This window comes from Ambystoma mexicanum, chromosome 3p (assembly GCF_040938575.1).
Source record: "Ambystoma mexicanum isolate Mex_15411 chromosome 3p, UKY_AmexF1_1, whole genome shotgun sequence".
NCBI lineage: Eukaryota > Metazoa > Chordata > Amphibia > Caudata > Ambystomatidae > Ambystoma > Ambystoma mexicanum.
In genome coordinates, this window is record NC_090925.1 from 1189567233 (window position 1) to 1189582489 (window position 15257).

General features: G+C 42.9%; 1 protein-coding gene across 2 annotated transcripts in view; it reads right to left on the reverse strand.

The window, feature by feature from the left end:
* The window catches only part of TRPC7 (transient receptor potential cation channel subfamily C member 7), a 1454711-nt gene that overhangs the window by 81104 nt on the left and 1358350 nt on the right, over positions 1-15257 (reverse strand). For both annotated transcript variants that reach the window (XM_069652608.1, XM_069652607.1), the window contains exon 9: positions 388-609. In XM_069652608.1, coding sequence (XP_069508709.1) covers positions 388-609 — 222 coding nt within the window. The remainder of the gene's footprint in view (positions 1-387; positions 610-15257) is intronic.

Here is a 15257-nt window from a genome sequence, read left to right on the forward strand (position 1 = left end):
GAACGTGTCTGTTATGAAGAAGAGGATGATCCTGGGACAAATGAGGCTTTCATGCAATCTCTCCAGCACCTTATCTGCATATCTATAAATGGCCTCCACAGATCATGCAACCTACGCACAATCATGACCCCCCCTTCATGCGAATGCCATGGGAACGAGAACGAGTATTACAACACCCCCCCACCCTACGTTGACAATTGCTGAAGTGCCGCTGTGCAGCTCAGCGAGGTACATATGCACGACCTTCAATGACCTCTAGTCTAAGTTACCGATAGCCTATCAACACAATTCAATTCAATTGTGCGTGCATTACAATATACTAAAACAGAAGCCCGTGTACAAGCATATGGCGTATATTATTTGTCTTAAAAGTAGCGGGCGACTTACCCGTGCTTTGGAATTCAGCATGCCCATTTCGAGGTCATTTTCACAGTTTTTGGCCTTTGATTTGCACAGTTTTATGAGGCACATTTTTATTCTCATTATGAGATAATAAAATGATTTAGGGCTTGGCACTAGATTGTAAGGCGCTGGTAGCGTCCTTCCTTCATCAAAATATGACAGCCAGAGCTTTGCCCTTGCAAATTTCCACTCCACGTCTGCATCCTCCTAAAAGAAAACAATAATGTTGTTTATAGGTCCCCAAAATTAACAAACTACTCCTTAATAATGTGTGTTTTGCACCGAGCCCAGTATTGCCATGACCCCAGACCGGCACGTGCTTGGTTGCTTTAGTACAATTGAACCCAAAGCCCATCATCAACACGTATTGCTAATTAATAAGGGATAACGTTGGACATGTATTGATATGAGCCTAATAACTAAAAATTGCAACAATATGACATTACTTAGTATATGTAAAGACAAGATGACAGGCAACTGTGAGTAAATTCAACCAGGTTCTTTATTAAGCAAAATGGAGAGAACCCCACTCCAGCTCCCACCAGACACAGCAACTCCCACCAGCGGCACTGGCCAAAGTAAGCAAAAAAGAGGGAGCAACAACATAATAGCAGAGGTTACATAAAAATCCACCCAACCCCATTACGAGGTTCAGTTTATTACAATAGTCATGTTCTCTAGGGGGCTGGACTTGTTTGTTTGCCAATAACGCTGCTTAGCCAGGTCGCGTGGGTCGGTCAATCTCACATTGTACATCCTCAACACGGAATCCTGTCCTTGTTCCGTCTTCTGCCGTCATCCAAAATAACGTGCTATGGTGCTACTCGTACAGCTTTGCTGGCGGACAATACAGGGACTTTCCCTTCCTGAAGTGGAAGGTTGTTGCACCGTTACCCAGTCCACACATTTCACACCATCTATTTCTCTTATGCTCTTGTTTTTTATTATATGCCCGTATGCTATTGATACACGTATATTCCGTATGTAAAGTGGCCTGCATCGATTGTGACCTGATTGCGAATACCCAATCAAGAGCCAAGGTCACACTTGAGAACTCATATCTCTGCCACTTATCATTATGAACGGGGTTTGTCCAGTTGCATCTTTTGGAGTGTCATGATACATCAACCATGGGCCTCATTACGACCCTGGCGCTAATGGGTTAACGGCGCCGTAAAAGGCTGCGGCGCCGTTAACCTATTAGCGCCTAATTACGAGGTCCCTTTGCAGGACCCGACCTTAACGGCTGGTCTAGACCAGCCGTTAAAGTAGGGACCCGCAGAGGGACCTTCGCGGTAAGTATGGTACCGCAATTTGCGGTACCGTATTTAGCGCTTTCGCCATTCCCATTATGCCCTATGGGGCAAAAATCGGAATGGGGAAGAGCCATGCGGAAATGGGGAAATATCGCCCCACCAACCTTGGAATGGGGCGGTATTTCCCCATTTCACCATGGCAGACACGTTACGATACCGGCACCAACCATGGTGCTAATAGTGCCATGGTTTAGCGCCGGTATAGCAATGAGGTCTATAAAAAGCTGTCTCATGCCTCAGCTGTGCCACACATGGGGGTATGGTATCCTGTTGATAGTCACCACACACCTGTCAGCTACTAAGGCCTTTATCTCTGATGAGGCAAACAGTCTCCCGCTGTCAATAAAACAAAGTTTGGGATGCCCTGTCATTGGAAAACTTTCATAAGGAATTTGATTATCGCCCACGTGGTTATCACATGCATACGTTTAACATCAAATTAACGCAAGGCATAATTAATCACCAGGGCACATTTATCCTCAGTCTCAAAAACCTACATGAAACCAATAAGATTAATAGCCAGTTTTTGAAAACTAGTTGAAGAGGCAACACAATACTGCACCCGGATTTGCCCACCTCGACACACAAACAACAATTATATACAACATTCTCGGCAATTCCATCTCTCTTAGGCAGCCAATATTCGTGCCTAAACCTACTCTTGGTGAGACTCCTGCCCAAATGACCAGGTGTGTCCCTGATACTTGCTTATCTCACAGAGTCATTGTGCGAAATGGCCAATCACCCCTGACCAAAACCAATGTAAGTAGATCCAAATTATCACTTATGCCTGGTCACATTTCTTTGGCTAACCCAGCCATGTTTACCTTGTGATATGATTGAGCTCACCATTCGTCCTCTTTCCTGATCATAACATTTATTGACTCCCTCAGATTGGCCACCCATGTGTCCATCCATTTAACCTGTAAACCTTCTATGTCGCCACATGGAGACATAACAGACACTCAGCAACACAATTATATTTGATGAAATATGCTCAACAACAAAATAAAATTTTCCATCTTGCCATTTCACTATCTTTTTGTCAATCCTAGGCATGACCATCTTAGAAACTCTTGTTGTGAAAAGATGCAGAATAATATTGTGAACACTAAACACCACACATTGAATTCCTGTAAGTATGAAACTATTATGCATCCCAACAACAGGCTAATTATTTCTTTTTAAATATAGAACATTTTCTCTAGAACTCACTCTGTTTTGTGTATGTAAATCATGTCGGTACCCCAATCCCCTGTTGTAGATGGCATAAAACTACCCTAATCCTTTTCTCATACACATTCTCTGTAATCCAATTCTTAGCCACTTGGCCTCATTATTTGTCTAATGATAACCCACCAGTGCTAACGGCGGGTTGCCACTGACTCAAACAGTTTCTGCTGCCTGATATCCCAGTGCCACCGGGACATTACAAGTACCGGCGTCCCAGGATTTCAGGTAGCAGAAAATAGGACTCAATGGGAGTGGGGAGACAACAGCAACTGCACTATTGCTAATGGTGCTTCCGTGACAACTCTTCCCAGGGCCATTTTGGAAATCTCTGAGCTGGAACTCATGGACTGAGCAGGGCTTCACTCTTAGGGTAAAACAGGGTTTAGCCAGCACTTCAGTCAATGGACCACAGAACCTCTCTCTCTCTGGCTCCACTGAAAAATCACAGCCTATGTTTTCTGGACTCCCCAGCAAAAATTTCACACAGATGAAATCTCAGCAGAAATACTTTGGTGATTTTTGTGGTGCTGTCTATTGGTGATCTTTTTGCAACTCTCCCTCTTGGTAATTTTAAGCAGCCCTTTCTCTCATAGTGCATATACTCTATATACCAGTGATGAGACCAAGATTTCAATATTTTGCTGGGCCCTGCAAGATTTCTCACACATTTGATTGGTCCTTCACTCATCTCCTCACCCTAGATGTCCGGCTCTCGCAGACAGATAGGTTCCAGTGGTGGTGACATTTAAATTATGAAGGTAAGGGAGGAAGTACATTAATCCACTGTCTAGAATGACATTTTATTATATGTTAAACAAGGAAGATTCTGGAAGTCCCTCGACCGGCACGAACATAGCCCATTGACATGTTCTTGGGTGGGAGGCCCCCGGAAGAGTGTCAACTAAGTCTTTATGTCACTGTCCCTTTCACACAGGAGAAATATCCCTGCATATCAGTCTTAGTCCTGCCCAGAGGCAGCCCAGCACCAAAATTCTATTATTATATGCTACTTTGCAAGGTTTCACCTAAAAAGGTCCATACATGGTAACTATCTTTATTTTACAAATAATCATCATAATGCATATATTTATGTGCTCCTCTCATTGTGACAAATCCATCTAGATGCCTCTCATGCTCAAACCATGCTGCCTGTGCAATTGTTGGCATTTTCTCAATTACATGAAAAAGATAACAGTGATTATGATCAAACTGTACCAATTATGTAATACATTTAGCCAATATTGTCGCAAGTTCTGAAAATCTAACTTTTATGCAAATCACCCTCACAAAACCACCTTGAAATTAGCTGTGAAATGACATCTTCCACAAGTCTGTAACTCTAGCATTTAATCAATTGCTAAATAAAGTCACGTGTCCAATGTAAGTCTATGGCCAGATCATTAACATACATAATAATTAGTTTAATTTGTTCAAAAGTGTCCAGCTCAGCCCTTCTAGTTTCTATGTCCTTGAGGCCATGTGACACAGAGCCTGTTAGGCAGCAATGTTGACACTGTCTGCAATAAATCCACTGGCCATTTGTATTTTGAAGGTTAATGGGCTGCTGGTCATACATACTTGGGATGCATCGACTACACAGATATCTCCCACTGCAGATAATGAGCCATACTGGTCCTGTGATTGTCATGAGGCCATGCTGACATCTGACATGTTGTCCTGTTATCTGAAGTGTACCACAATTTTGATCTCCAAACCTTGAATTTTTTGTATTATTTCCCTTCATCTCTGTGTATGTATTGATCAGGCCCTGTCGTAAATTCTTGGAATGTACATTAGCTCCACAGAGATTTAATTTCCAGATAAGTAGCCAGGCAGGCCTTTGAAATCTGCCCAGCACCAAGCAGCAGGGTTGGTCTCGGTCCTTAATGGAATGTACATGTGACCCAAGTGAATAAAGTGGCCGTTTATTTTCAATTGTTACTAGTGTTTTGCCTGTGAAGAACAATCTATATTTGAATACATTGCATCATGTCAGCACACACAAAGTTTTGACCGATATTCTTATTTAAGCAGGGCAATATTGTCTTTTCCATGTCTTGATTTAACTGCAAAATAAACACACTTTCGAACATTTCATTTTCAGTCCCTTGATTGGCACACAGCAATTTGAATTAATGCTGCAAACTGTAATGAAGGGCTTCTCTATTGGTAGGTGGGCCTTATGTCACTTTCAATGAAAATGTTACTTGGCTTTAACTCCCATGCAAGGCCCAGTTTTCCTTACTTGTCATTGTACAATGCATTTCAATGTGTGGCAGTTTCAGTGAGAAATGCTGCTTTTCAGTTTGATCTTTCCTTTTGTAATGAAAAAAAAATGCCTTTCAATTTCCAATGCATGGCCATTGTCATAGCTCCTCCTTGTTTTACTTGCAGAAACACAATACAATCTGCATTAATAAACCCATTTTCAGTGTGAACTTTTTTTTAACTTGAAGGCTGGGAGGTCATTTTACCAGTGGGCAATTCAATTATGTTTGTTTTTGCCTTTGTTTAAAGCCCACAGAGATCTGCTACAACATTTGTACAACTTTCCTCAGGAGCTTTAATGTGTGGAAAAAGAAAATGTCTAGCATTGCAATACAATATTTGTCCCATGTCCAAATTGCTGCTCCATCAACCTCATTGCTTTTTCATACATTGTTTCCCACTGTAAAAATGCTGGTTACCCACAATCATCCAAGGGAGTATCGGAAAGATGTTTAATTATGTGCACTCCCTCCTTACACAGAAATTGCATTAAGGTCTGGTGTTTATGCTCATCAGAGTACTTGAGCCCCCCTATGGCCACAAAAAGTCCCTGGAAAGATTTGTCCATTCTTCCCACACCATACTGTGTTCCCCCAGAGTTTTTAAACATATTACTCTGGGAATCAAATTGGGGGTGATATGGTTGCTTTTAGTGGTGGTGCATAAACCATAGTTGGGTAATATGTTCAACACAATGTTGGCTTGTTCAGTTCCTTGTTGCTCCCCTCCACCCCTCACAGGAACCCTTAAATGTATTACTTGTTAGCATTGTAACATGGATGTAATTTTAAGCAGGCATTGACTGCATTTAATGTTGTTGTTTAGTTTAATGCACGGCATACAGTCACTCTTCATCAATATGTACTGGGAATGCCTGAGGTACGCACCACACCCATTAAGAAACCAGCTGGGGCCGGTTAGTGATCACAGTAAATGTCAGCATGTTGTCACACAGCACTTCTCCTGCCCTTCCCTACCAGGGTCGTTTCCTCAAATATCAACATGCAGGAGTGTTGCTAGGTCTGGAAAAGATCTGGGCTACTCTAATGTGTGGACCGTTGGGACTTGGGCTAGCTAGCCTTTTGTTGGTAGCCCCTGAGCTTCTATCCGGGGCTAGAAACAAAAGACCTGGGGATAAAGTCAGCTCAGCCCCCCACCACTCCCCCGAGCAACGCCTCCATTCATAGGCCAGTACACACCATCAGCTTTCAATTTCTCAATAAAAATGTATTGCCATGCTTGAGGAATCCAGCTCAACTGTTAATCCACTTGGCTGGATTTCATGTTGCGCTGCCACTGAGCTTCACATAAGGAGACAGCTATGTAGCTAACGAGTTGTTTGGAGGACATTAGAGAATGGATGAACACAAATTGGTTGAAACTGAATGGGAACAAGGCCAATGTTTTGGCAGTGGGCCCTCATTTGGCCTGCTCCGTCTGGTCATCTGAGTTCTGGTCCCCATCTGTGGGTACTCTACCCATCCCAGTGTATTTCGTTAAGGACCTGGTAGTAAACATCTCTGCATCTCTTTCCCCAGATTTGCAAGTCCCTGCTAGATGCTTTGCAGGTTACTTTAGACTCAGAACATTCAAAAAGATTACCCAATTTATCCCACAGATGTTAAGCGGACCTGTGGTTGTGTGTCTGCTCAACCAATACATAACCTGAATCGGCTGCACATTCTGAAGAACTCAGCAGTGCAGCTGGTTGCCGGACTACCAAGGTATGCTCATGTTTCTGCAATGCTTTGCAAACTTCACTGGCTTCCAGTTGAGAGCAGAGTTTAAGGCTCGATTCTTGACTCATAAAGTCTACATAAACAGGCTGCGCTTTTTCTACAGGAGAAGACTATAGCCTGCATTCTTCACTTTACTTTACTTTATTCATTTATGTAAGCACTGCCAAAAATGTGCCATAGGCATACGGGCACACAGGACTAGAATCCCAAACAAAGGTGTAAAGGAGAATACAAATAAAGAGGTCTAAAGATGACTATCAGGTCTACTGGAGAAAGCTTATCTGAACAGACAGGTTTTTCGTTTTTTCTTAAAACTCTGCAATGACACACATCTTCTGAGATCAACATGCATAGCACTTCAGTTCACAGGTGCTGCCATCCAGAGTGCGTACCTACCCGTGATCTTCAATCCTCCAATCTCTATCTACTGCAGGTTCCAAGGTTTTGCTAGGTGACTGTTGGTGGCAGGGCCTTTTCAGTGGCTGCCCCTATTCAATGGAACTCTCTTCCTCTCAATGTAAGGCAGATGGAAGACTATTACTATTTTTCATAGGCTCTTAAGACCATTCTCTTTGATGTTTAAATGAGAATGTGAGGTTACGACTTTGACATTCTCTATGAACAAACCGTTTTACTGACCGATCTTCCCTGTGGCCATTTGTTCATTTTCTGACTCTGTACTCAAATCTGAGCACCAGGATAGCTTCGGGTGGTAGAGGGTTCTATAAATACATAATAACATAATATAACACTTTTGCATAACAGGATGGATGTTGCATATGGCGTCTACACCTGCCGTTTGAGGCCACGACTGGTTTAGGTTGGAGTTAACTGTCCATGAGGCTGTACTGGCATATGAAGAAAGTTGGCCTGGTCTATACTACATCAGCTGGATGTGTTCTGACATTTGACTGCTGCTTCCCTTGCTGTAGATTAGGTAATACATGGCTAGTAGCTGAAATTGCTTGTGTCTGCCTTATTAATGAGTTAATGTATTAGCCAGTTTCTTTTTTACGGTTCACTGTGATTTCATTGTGAAATTAACAGTGACATACAATTACAAAGCGTAATAAATAATTCATGAAAAAATATTGAAATGCCTTTTACAGTTCACATTGTCAGATATTGTAAAGATAACTATTTTCGGGGGGCCCCAGAGGACCTCTTACCTCTCCTAATCCTAACCTCCTCCTTGCCTCCCTCCCCTTTATCTCAATTTTAACCTGAATATGTTTTTTTGTTGTTTTCACACCTAAAACCCACCCCTATAATTGTATTTTCTTTTCTCTATTTCAATATTTTTCTGCATTTAGGTATTTTTTACCCACTCTGTTACTTCTTGCAATATTTGTTCTTCTTTGTAAATACATTCTTTATTATTACCTGCACATTTCACTGGATACCCGTTTTGCATCAGTAATCTGTCATCAGGACAAAGCTTGTGTGGCCTGAATTGTGTGCCATTACTGGGATCAAGGAGTCACGTGATGTCACTTGACACCATGGGATATGTGAGAACACGTCTGCTTTCCCTGCCATTATGGTGAATTGGTATCCAGGTTTAAGGTATGCCCACAGTTCTGACAAATGTGCTGTCCCTTCTGCAACTTCTAGAGCACCCGAGCAGCGCTCAGAGGTAGTTTTCGAATGTGAGTGAAATGAAAACAACCCCAAATGTACGTTTGTGCATTATGTGTCGCTCACTTTGGGGGCTGGATAATTAGGCCTTAGACAGAGTATGACTTTGGCAACTAACCATATCTACATGGATCTGTAACTGACTTACCACTGGTTATTGGATATTTTACTTAATGTTTAATCCTCAGTTAACAACATAACAATAGAAAAAAACATGCATACTATGGGCCTCATTACAAATCAGGCGGTCCGGAAATAACGGTGACAGTAAACCCGCCGCCACTGTTGTTTCCGGACCGCCTGATCCCGACTCCTGCAGGCGGGAGGTGATGTTCCCGCCAGGTTTGACCTGGCGGGTTTAACACCGCCCGCCTGCAGGCGGACGAGGAAACACCGGCAGCATTACGAGATGCTGCCGGTGTTTCCATGATCCCCATTCCCAATGGGAATGTGGATTAACACCATTCCGCCTCCGTGATTCCCGGAAAACCGGGGTTGTAATGCCCCGGTAATTCCGTGACTCACGGAGGCAGAATGGTAATACGAGTCCGGCGGTAACCAGGTGGTTTTACCGCCTCGGTTACCGCCGGACTCGTAATGAAGCCCTGTGTCTTGAAGGTTATAAAGACGTCGAATTATAGATGGTAAAACATCAACTACTCTGGGGGTGTGATTGACATTGGATAGATTAAAGTGACATTCGAGTTGTTAATGGTGTTAATGGGAACTGAGAGGTGGAATGCACCCAATAGTTGAAAGCTACCCGGCTATACTTTTATACTGTGTATACTCTTGTTCCGCTCTCTGCACTGTCCCTTATGGACCAGTATTTCAAGATCTAATGATTATATATACCATAAACAAATATTGGCAAAACCAAATGTTTTGATTTTGTGTAGTCATGTGGCAGACATTGTATGGGAATCGTCATAATAGTTGTACATTGCCATAATATCGCAATAGATGGCTAAAATGTTAGTATCTTGGCACACTATAACAGGGCCTGGCTAATGCCCTTATAAGGCATAAATACGGGAGCCAAAACTGTTGGCTTTGCTATTGGTAATTTTGAATAAGAATTCAGTTCAAGGAACACATGCAAGAAAACACATTGGGCCTCATTACGACCCAGGCGGTAAGTTACCGCCTGGGCCGTGACTTTACCACCATGGCGTAAACTATGTTTACGCCATGGTGGTTGGCGGACTTACCGCCCCATTCCGACCTTGGCGGGGCGGTAAGTCCCCAATCCCCATTTACGCTTCCCCATTCCCATTTTCGCCCCATAGGGCATAATGGGAGTGGGGAAGGTGTTAATTACGCCACTGTAAATTACGGTGGCGTAATTAACTCCATGGTCCCTTAGCGCCATGGATTTTAACACCTGCTAAAAGCAGGTGTTAAGTCCGCCATGGCGCTAAGGGACCTCGTACTCAGGCGGTAAGGGTTGGCGCTGTTAACGCCGCCGTAAAACCCTTACCGCCTGGGTCGTAATGAGGCCCATTGTTTACAAATCAAGTGGCTGAATGCAGAAATGGGAAGCCATTCCTATTACGCTAAGAGCTGATATACTGCTGCAACCAAGTCCTTTCCTACAGAAGACTGCATTGAAATAATACTGGCATCACATTAAAAACAGAGATAGCTCACATAAATTGCAGGTGCGTTTGTTTGGTTTGGGGAGTTGCAGGTGGAGGATTAGGTAGTGGCTGAGAATGACAATAAGAACTGCTATGTTCATGGGTGGGCAGTGGGTAGGTACGCACTAAACAACACCCAAAGGCCCATAGGAACCTACAAAGGCAAACACAAATCTACAGAAAACAGAAACAAAATCATTACTCTGTTGGAAACCTAGGTTGATATTTACAATATAGGAAACATGTAAATGCGAAAAAAGTCTAAGAAATCTCTTGTTAAAATGCCATAACCCCCGTGGCGATGACATAGAAGTTGGTTATGAATTACATAATCCAATCCCAAGACACCATGGAAGTAATATATGGCACTCATAAAGGGAAACAGTAAGTAATGACTTCGTATAGAAGCCATACACATTAATAAAATAATCAGTAGCTATGTATATATTTGAAATATGTATTCTACTTATTTTAGTCGGCAAGAGTCTTTCTGAGACTGCAGCTTAGAAATGGCTGGTTCAAGCCTGCCCTCTGCTGCAGACAACTAATGATGCAAGCAGAGCAAGAATGCATTTCACATTTTGTTTTGCAATTGAGCACTCGGATTTGAGTTACCATGGCAAGCATTCCAACTTTCATTTTTGATGAACGTCGTAACGTTTCATATAGAGAACCAATTGGATTCTGGCGTTTATAATGTCAAAATGAATTTGCCAAAATCCTTGTCATTCTGACATTCAGATGTCAAAACATTTGCTTCAAATAAATGTGTTTCTATATTTATAATTCACGTACAAGCAGTACAGCAAAATGTTCCTTTCATTGGAGGGAATGAGTAACCTGCATATAAATACATATGTAATTCTCATTTTTGATTTGCAAGGAAAGTGCAATGACTCAGTTTCCTCTGTACACACTTTACTGCGAGCAATCGAACCATTTCAGTATGTACTTGTATATATGGCATCCAACGCTTGGACAACCCATTGCAAATTACTTGCCCATGGTTCTTTTTCAATAGCAAAGGAAGTTGCTGCATAGTAATAGCAATTTGAAACTGCATATTGCACCGGAACTGTAATCAACGAGTGACCATGGCAATCCATTTGCCCGTATTGTACTCTAGGTTTTATTCATTTTTTTCCTATGTCTGTGTGTCTTGCAGAATTGCTAAAATAATGATGAAATAGTGAGCCATCAATTGACTTCCATAAACTAAGCAATGAGCTGTCTGTAAGTAAAGATACCTGTAGCAATACAAGTCTATTATCAAATGTACAGTTTTGGACACAGGCCAGTTTCATGCCAATAGAAAATGTGCTTGTAACCAAGTGGGGACTGGTCCATAATGGACATTAGTGCACCCCCCTGTCACCAATTATGGAGGAGGTATGCCAGCCCAGTGAAAACCCTGAGGACTCACTCGGGTGCTGTTGCAGAAGTTCTGCCAGGCCAACTGTTCTGTCGGCACAAGATTTCCCATGGCACAGAGTACCCAGCTGTGCATGTACAATGGACACTATAAGTACAGGGGGCTTGGCTTCTCCCACCTTGAATGGCTCAATGGGCATACAGTCTGCCTAAAATTGTGCTGAAGGTGCTCCTGTTAATGGAGGTCCACTATGCACATCAGGAACGAGGGCTAAGGGAGAAGCAGGCCTCCAGATAAGCGTTGTATCAGGCCTTTTTACGCATGAAAATCTTGTAAATACGGCAGCTTTATTATATTCCTGTGTACATTTATGGATAGGTTTGGAGCAGAGGGCAGTGCAAAGGTCAGGTTACTTGGCAGAAACCAGATCACTTCTTTTGATTTTTATCTACATGGATGTAATTGGGAGCCTTTCAAAAAAGAAAACACACTCCGTGATAAAAGGAATGGTTTCTTTCCGTTCAGCTTCTGCTGCGTTGTGTGTCAATGCTCATGCAGCAAACAGAAGCACAGTGCATATTTATTTTCTAAACTTTTTAGGATCATATAATTAATAAAATGGAAAACTGAGTTACAATTGAGAATTAATTTTGTGTAACAAATTATGTTATTTTTCTATTGAAAGCAAACCAGTATCGCACAATTTTATTTTTCAGAGTTCCTGTGCTGTGCGCATAAACATCAAGATGCATGTAGGAGAAGGTGTTCCAAAATTGTTTGAAACAAGACCTTTTTGCTGAACAACTGTTTTGATTCTAATGGGTTCTATTCATTTTCAGGGTTTGCCATGTTATGGTTGCCTGTTTTATACTTTTTACACTCTTGCACTGGCAGATCATTTTTAAACTTCTATTTTAATTTACACTTCAATAGTAAAAACAGCGTGTACATTGAGGAGTATGCACTGTCTAGTTTACATCCACTCAACCTTGCAGTCAATGGGGTAGATTACTATAAATGGTCAGTGGCAGCAGAGTCCTTGCTCAAGGGAGATTGTCATTACACCAATCACAGGTGTTACAGCCTCTCAAAACTTCAATACTACAATTAAAATATCCAAAACCTGATTTTCCACAAAGTGCAAGTGCTGTTCAAAAACAAATGGAAGTTACATTTGTAATTGAAATGGATACTCAGCAAAGCCTGTCCCTGTGATAATCCAGATCAGTATTTAACTTTTTGATAAGTAGCACTTCATGCAAGGTTAGTCCAACATCTAGGCACTGTGATTATTATACCTCAGTCGATACTCAGTTTACCAACTTCTGAAGGATGTTAGTCAATAAGATAGCTCAGCTGGTTAAGCGCTTGTTGCTATGATCTGTGTGTGAACTGTAGGTTGCAGATTTGAATCCCGGGAAAGCCAACTCATCCTTTTGCAGTTGATAAAGGAGTACCAACTTCGATTTGGTGATAAATATGTTCTATTGAAAGCGCTATATAAATAACAATTTGACAATAAGAATAGGTATAGAATTTAGTATGGAGTCCTTGCCGCTCTGCACTGTTGCACCATAACATAGGCATACCATTACGTAGTAATAGTTCCAGGAAATACAACTTTCATTAAACATCAAAAGACAATTCTGCTATCAAACCTCAAAATACACAATACAATTCATGCTTGCTTTACTATGCACTTGGCTAGGTTTTTGTGTTTTCAACATTTAAATATATACAAGAGAAATCAAATGACCAGACCTCATAGAAATAATGAAACGTGTATTGTACAGTAAATATTTACATACAGTTTTTGCACACGTCTGCTGGATGTTACATGCATTTTACTCTTGCAAAGGAGAAAACTCATTTTTACTCTCTTGAAATCAAATTTACTCTAAAAGATTAAAAATAAGGAGTAAAATACTCCCACTTCAAAATCTTATTTGGAGCAATGGGGAGAGGTGTTTGAATAAAACCTCCCCTGCTTCCTGTGCAGGGGTGAGCCTTCCAGATCAGCATAGCGGCAGTGGAGGGAGTGGGACTGGATTGCTGTAGAGGCGATGAAACCATGCTTCGAGCAGGACATTGCAAAAAAATCACATTGTTTACGTATGTATGCATGTATGCAGTGCTTAATTTGTGGGAGTGGTTGCCGGTGGCCAACACCGGCACTCTTTTTTTGGGCACCGGAACTCATGCAGGGCCAGCGCAAGTGCAATTACTTTGTTTGTTACAATTACTTTGTTTGTTCTTCCACTTTGCTTTGCTTCGATTATAAATCATTGAGATTTGTCATTCTGACTTCGATCTCTCTCGTGCTTGCAGGTTGCAGGCCATAGCTGGCTGGCCCTGGGAGGGGCCAGCAATAGCAATGAACAACAAACTGTTACAAACAACAGCCAATAAAAACTACCATTCTGTTGTTACTATGCAGTATTTGATACATTCTGTATAGTAACACAGAATGTGCAGTTTACATTGGCTGTTCTTCTGAGCCAGTGAAATTACATGGTGCCGTGTTGTTGTTGCCACAGGAGGCACCGCAGCGCCACCTTCATTTCACAAGTTACTGTGAAGTGAAGGTGTCGAGGCGTGGCGTCGTCAGTCCTGACTTGTGAGAGAGAGAGCCTGCCCTGCGTGATGGAGCCTAGTTGCTTCCTGGGGCCCCCTCTGCCTGCTTTTTCATTTGTGTGGGTGCCAGTGTGCGCACCCGCCCTCCCCCACCCTGAGGCCCCGACAGGAGAACAAGTCCCAGCCGGCAAAGAAGGTAAGTCACTTCTTGTTGCATGCGGTGCAGCCTGAGCCTGTCACAGTCAAGTGATCAGGCAAGGCCCAGGTCGGGGGCCCGGGTGGCGGCACGGTCCTCTGGTGGTGTCCTGACTGCCCAGGAGTCAGGACCCCACCAGGGGGCCGTCCGTGCCCGGGCTTCTGTCTGTGTGACCTGTGTGCAGTGTACTGCTGACTAGTCAGTGCCAGGCCTAGGCCAATTTCTGTGACCAGGGGCTGCCGGCTGCCGCAGACTGAGTCAGATGACTCTGCCGCAGGCGGCCGGGCCTGTGGATTGTGCCCAAAAGTACGTTTTTTACTTTTTTCTTTGAAAACCTGACCTTCTGTGGGGCCGGTGGCTAGGTTTTAAAAGAAATAACTTATTTTGAATGGCAGCTGTGGCCCATCACTTCGAAAGTGATGGGCCTCAACCGCCCATATATACGTTTTTTCTTTTAAAATCTTACCTCCCGTGGGGCCGCTGCGCGCGCACCTATTATTTTCATCATCAGGCTCAACATGGCCGTAGCGGTGGCGGTCCCACAGAAGGTAGCCTACGTGATTGAGGCAAGGGCAAGGCCCAGGACCGGGCGGGGCACGGGCGGCAGAGTGGTCCCACTAGTCTGTCACAAAAGGAATGAAATGTCGTTTGCAACTTTGGCCACTTTTTCATTGGTGACAAGCCCGACTCGAGATAATTGTATGCCCAAGTCCGACCATGGATAGCATTCATCTAAGTGGAACATGAACTGTGATTTTTTGCCTGGGTGTTTCCTTTCTTCCTTTTAATGTTATCGGCCTCATTAGTTCACAAACGAGCTTCAGCGAGGGGACCCGGTCCGGAACGGTGCACGTATTGGGCCGAAACCGAACCGGCTGC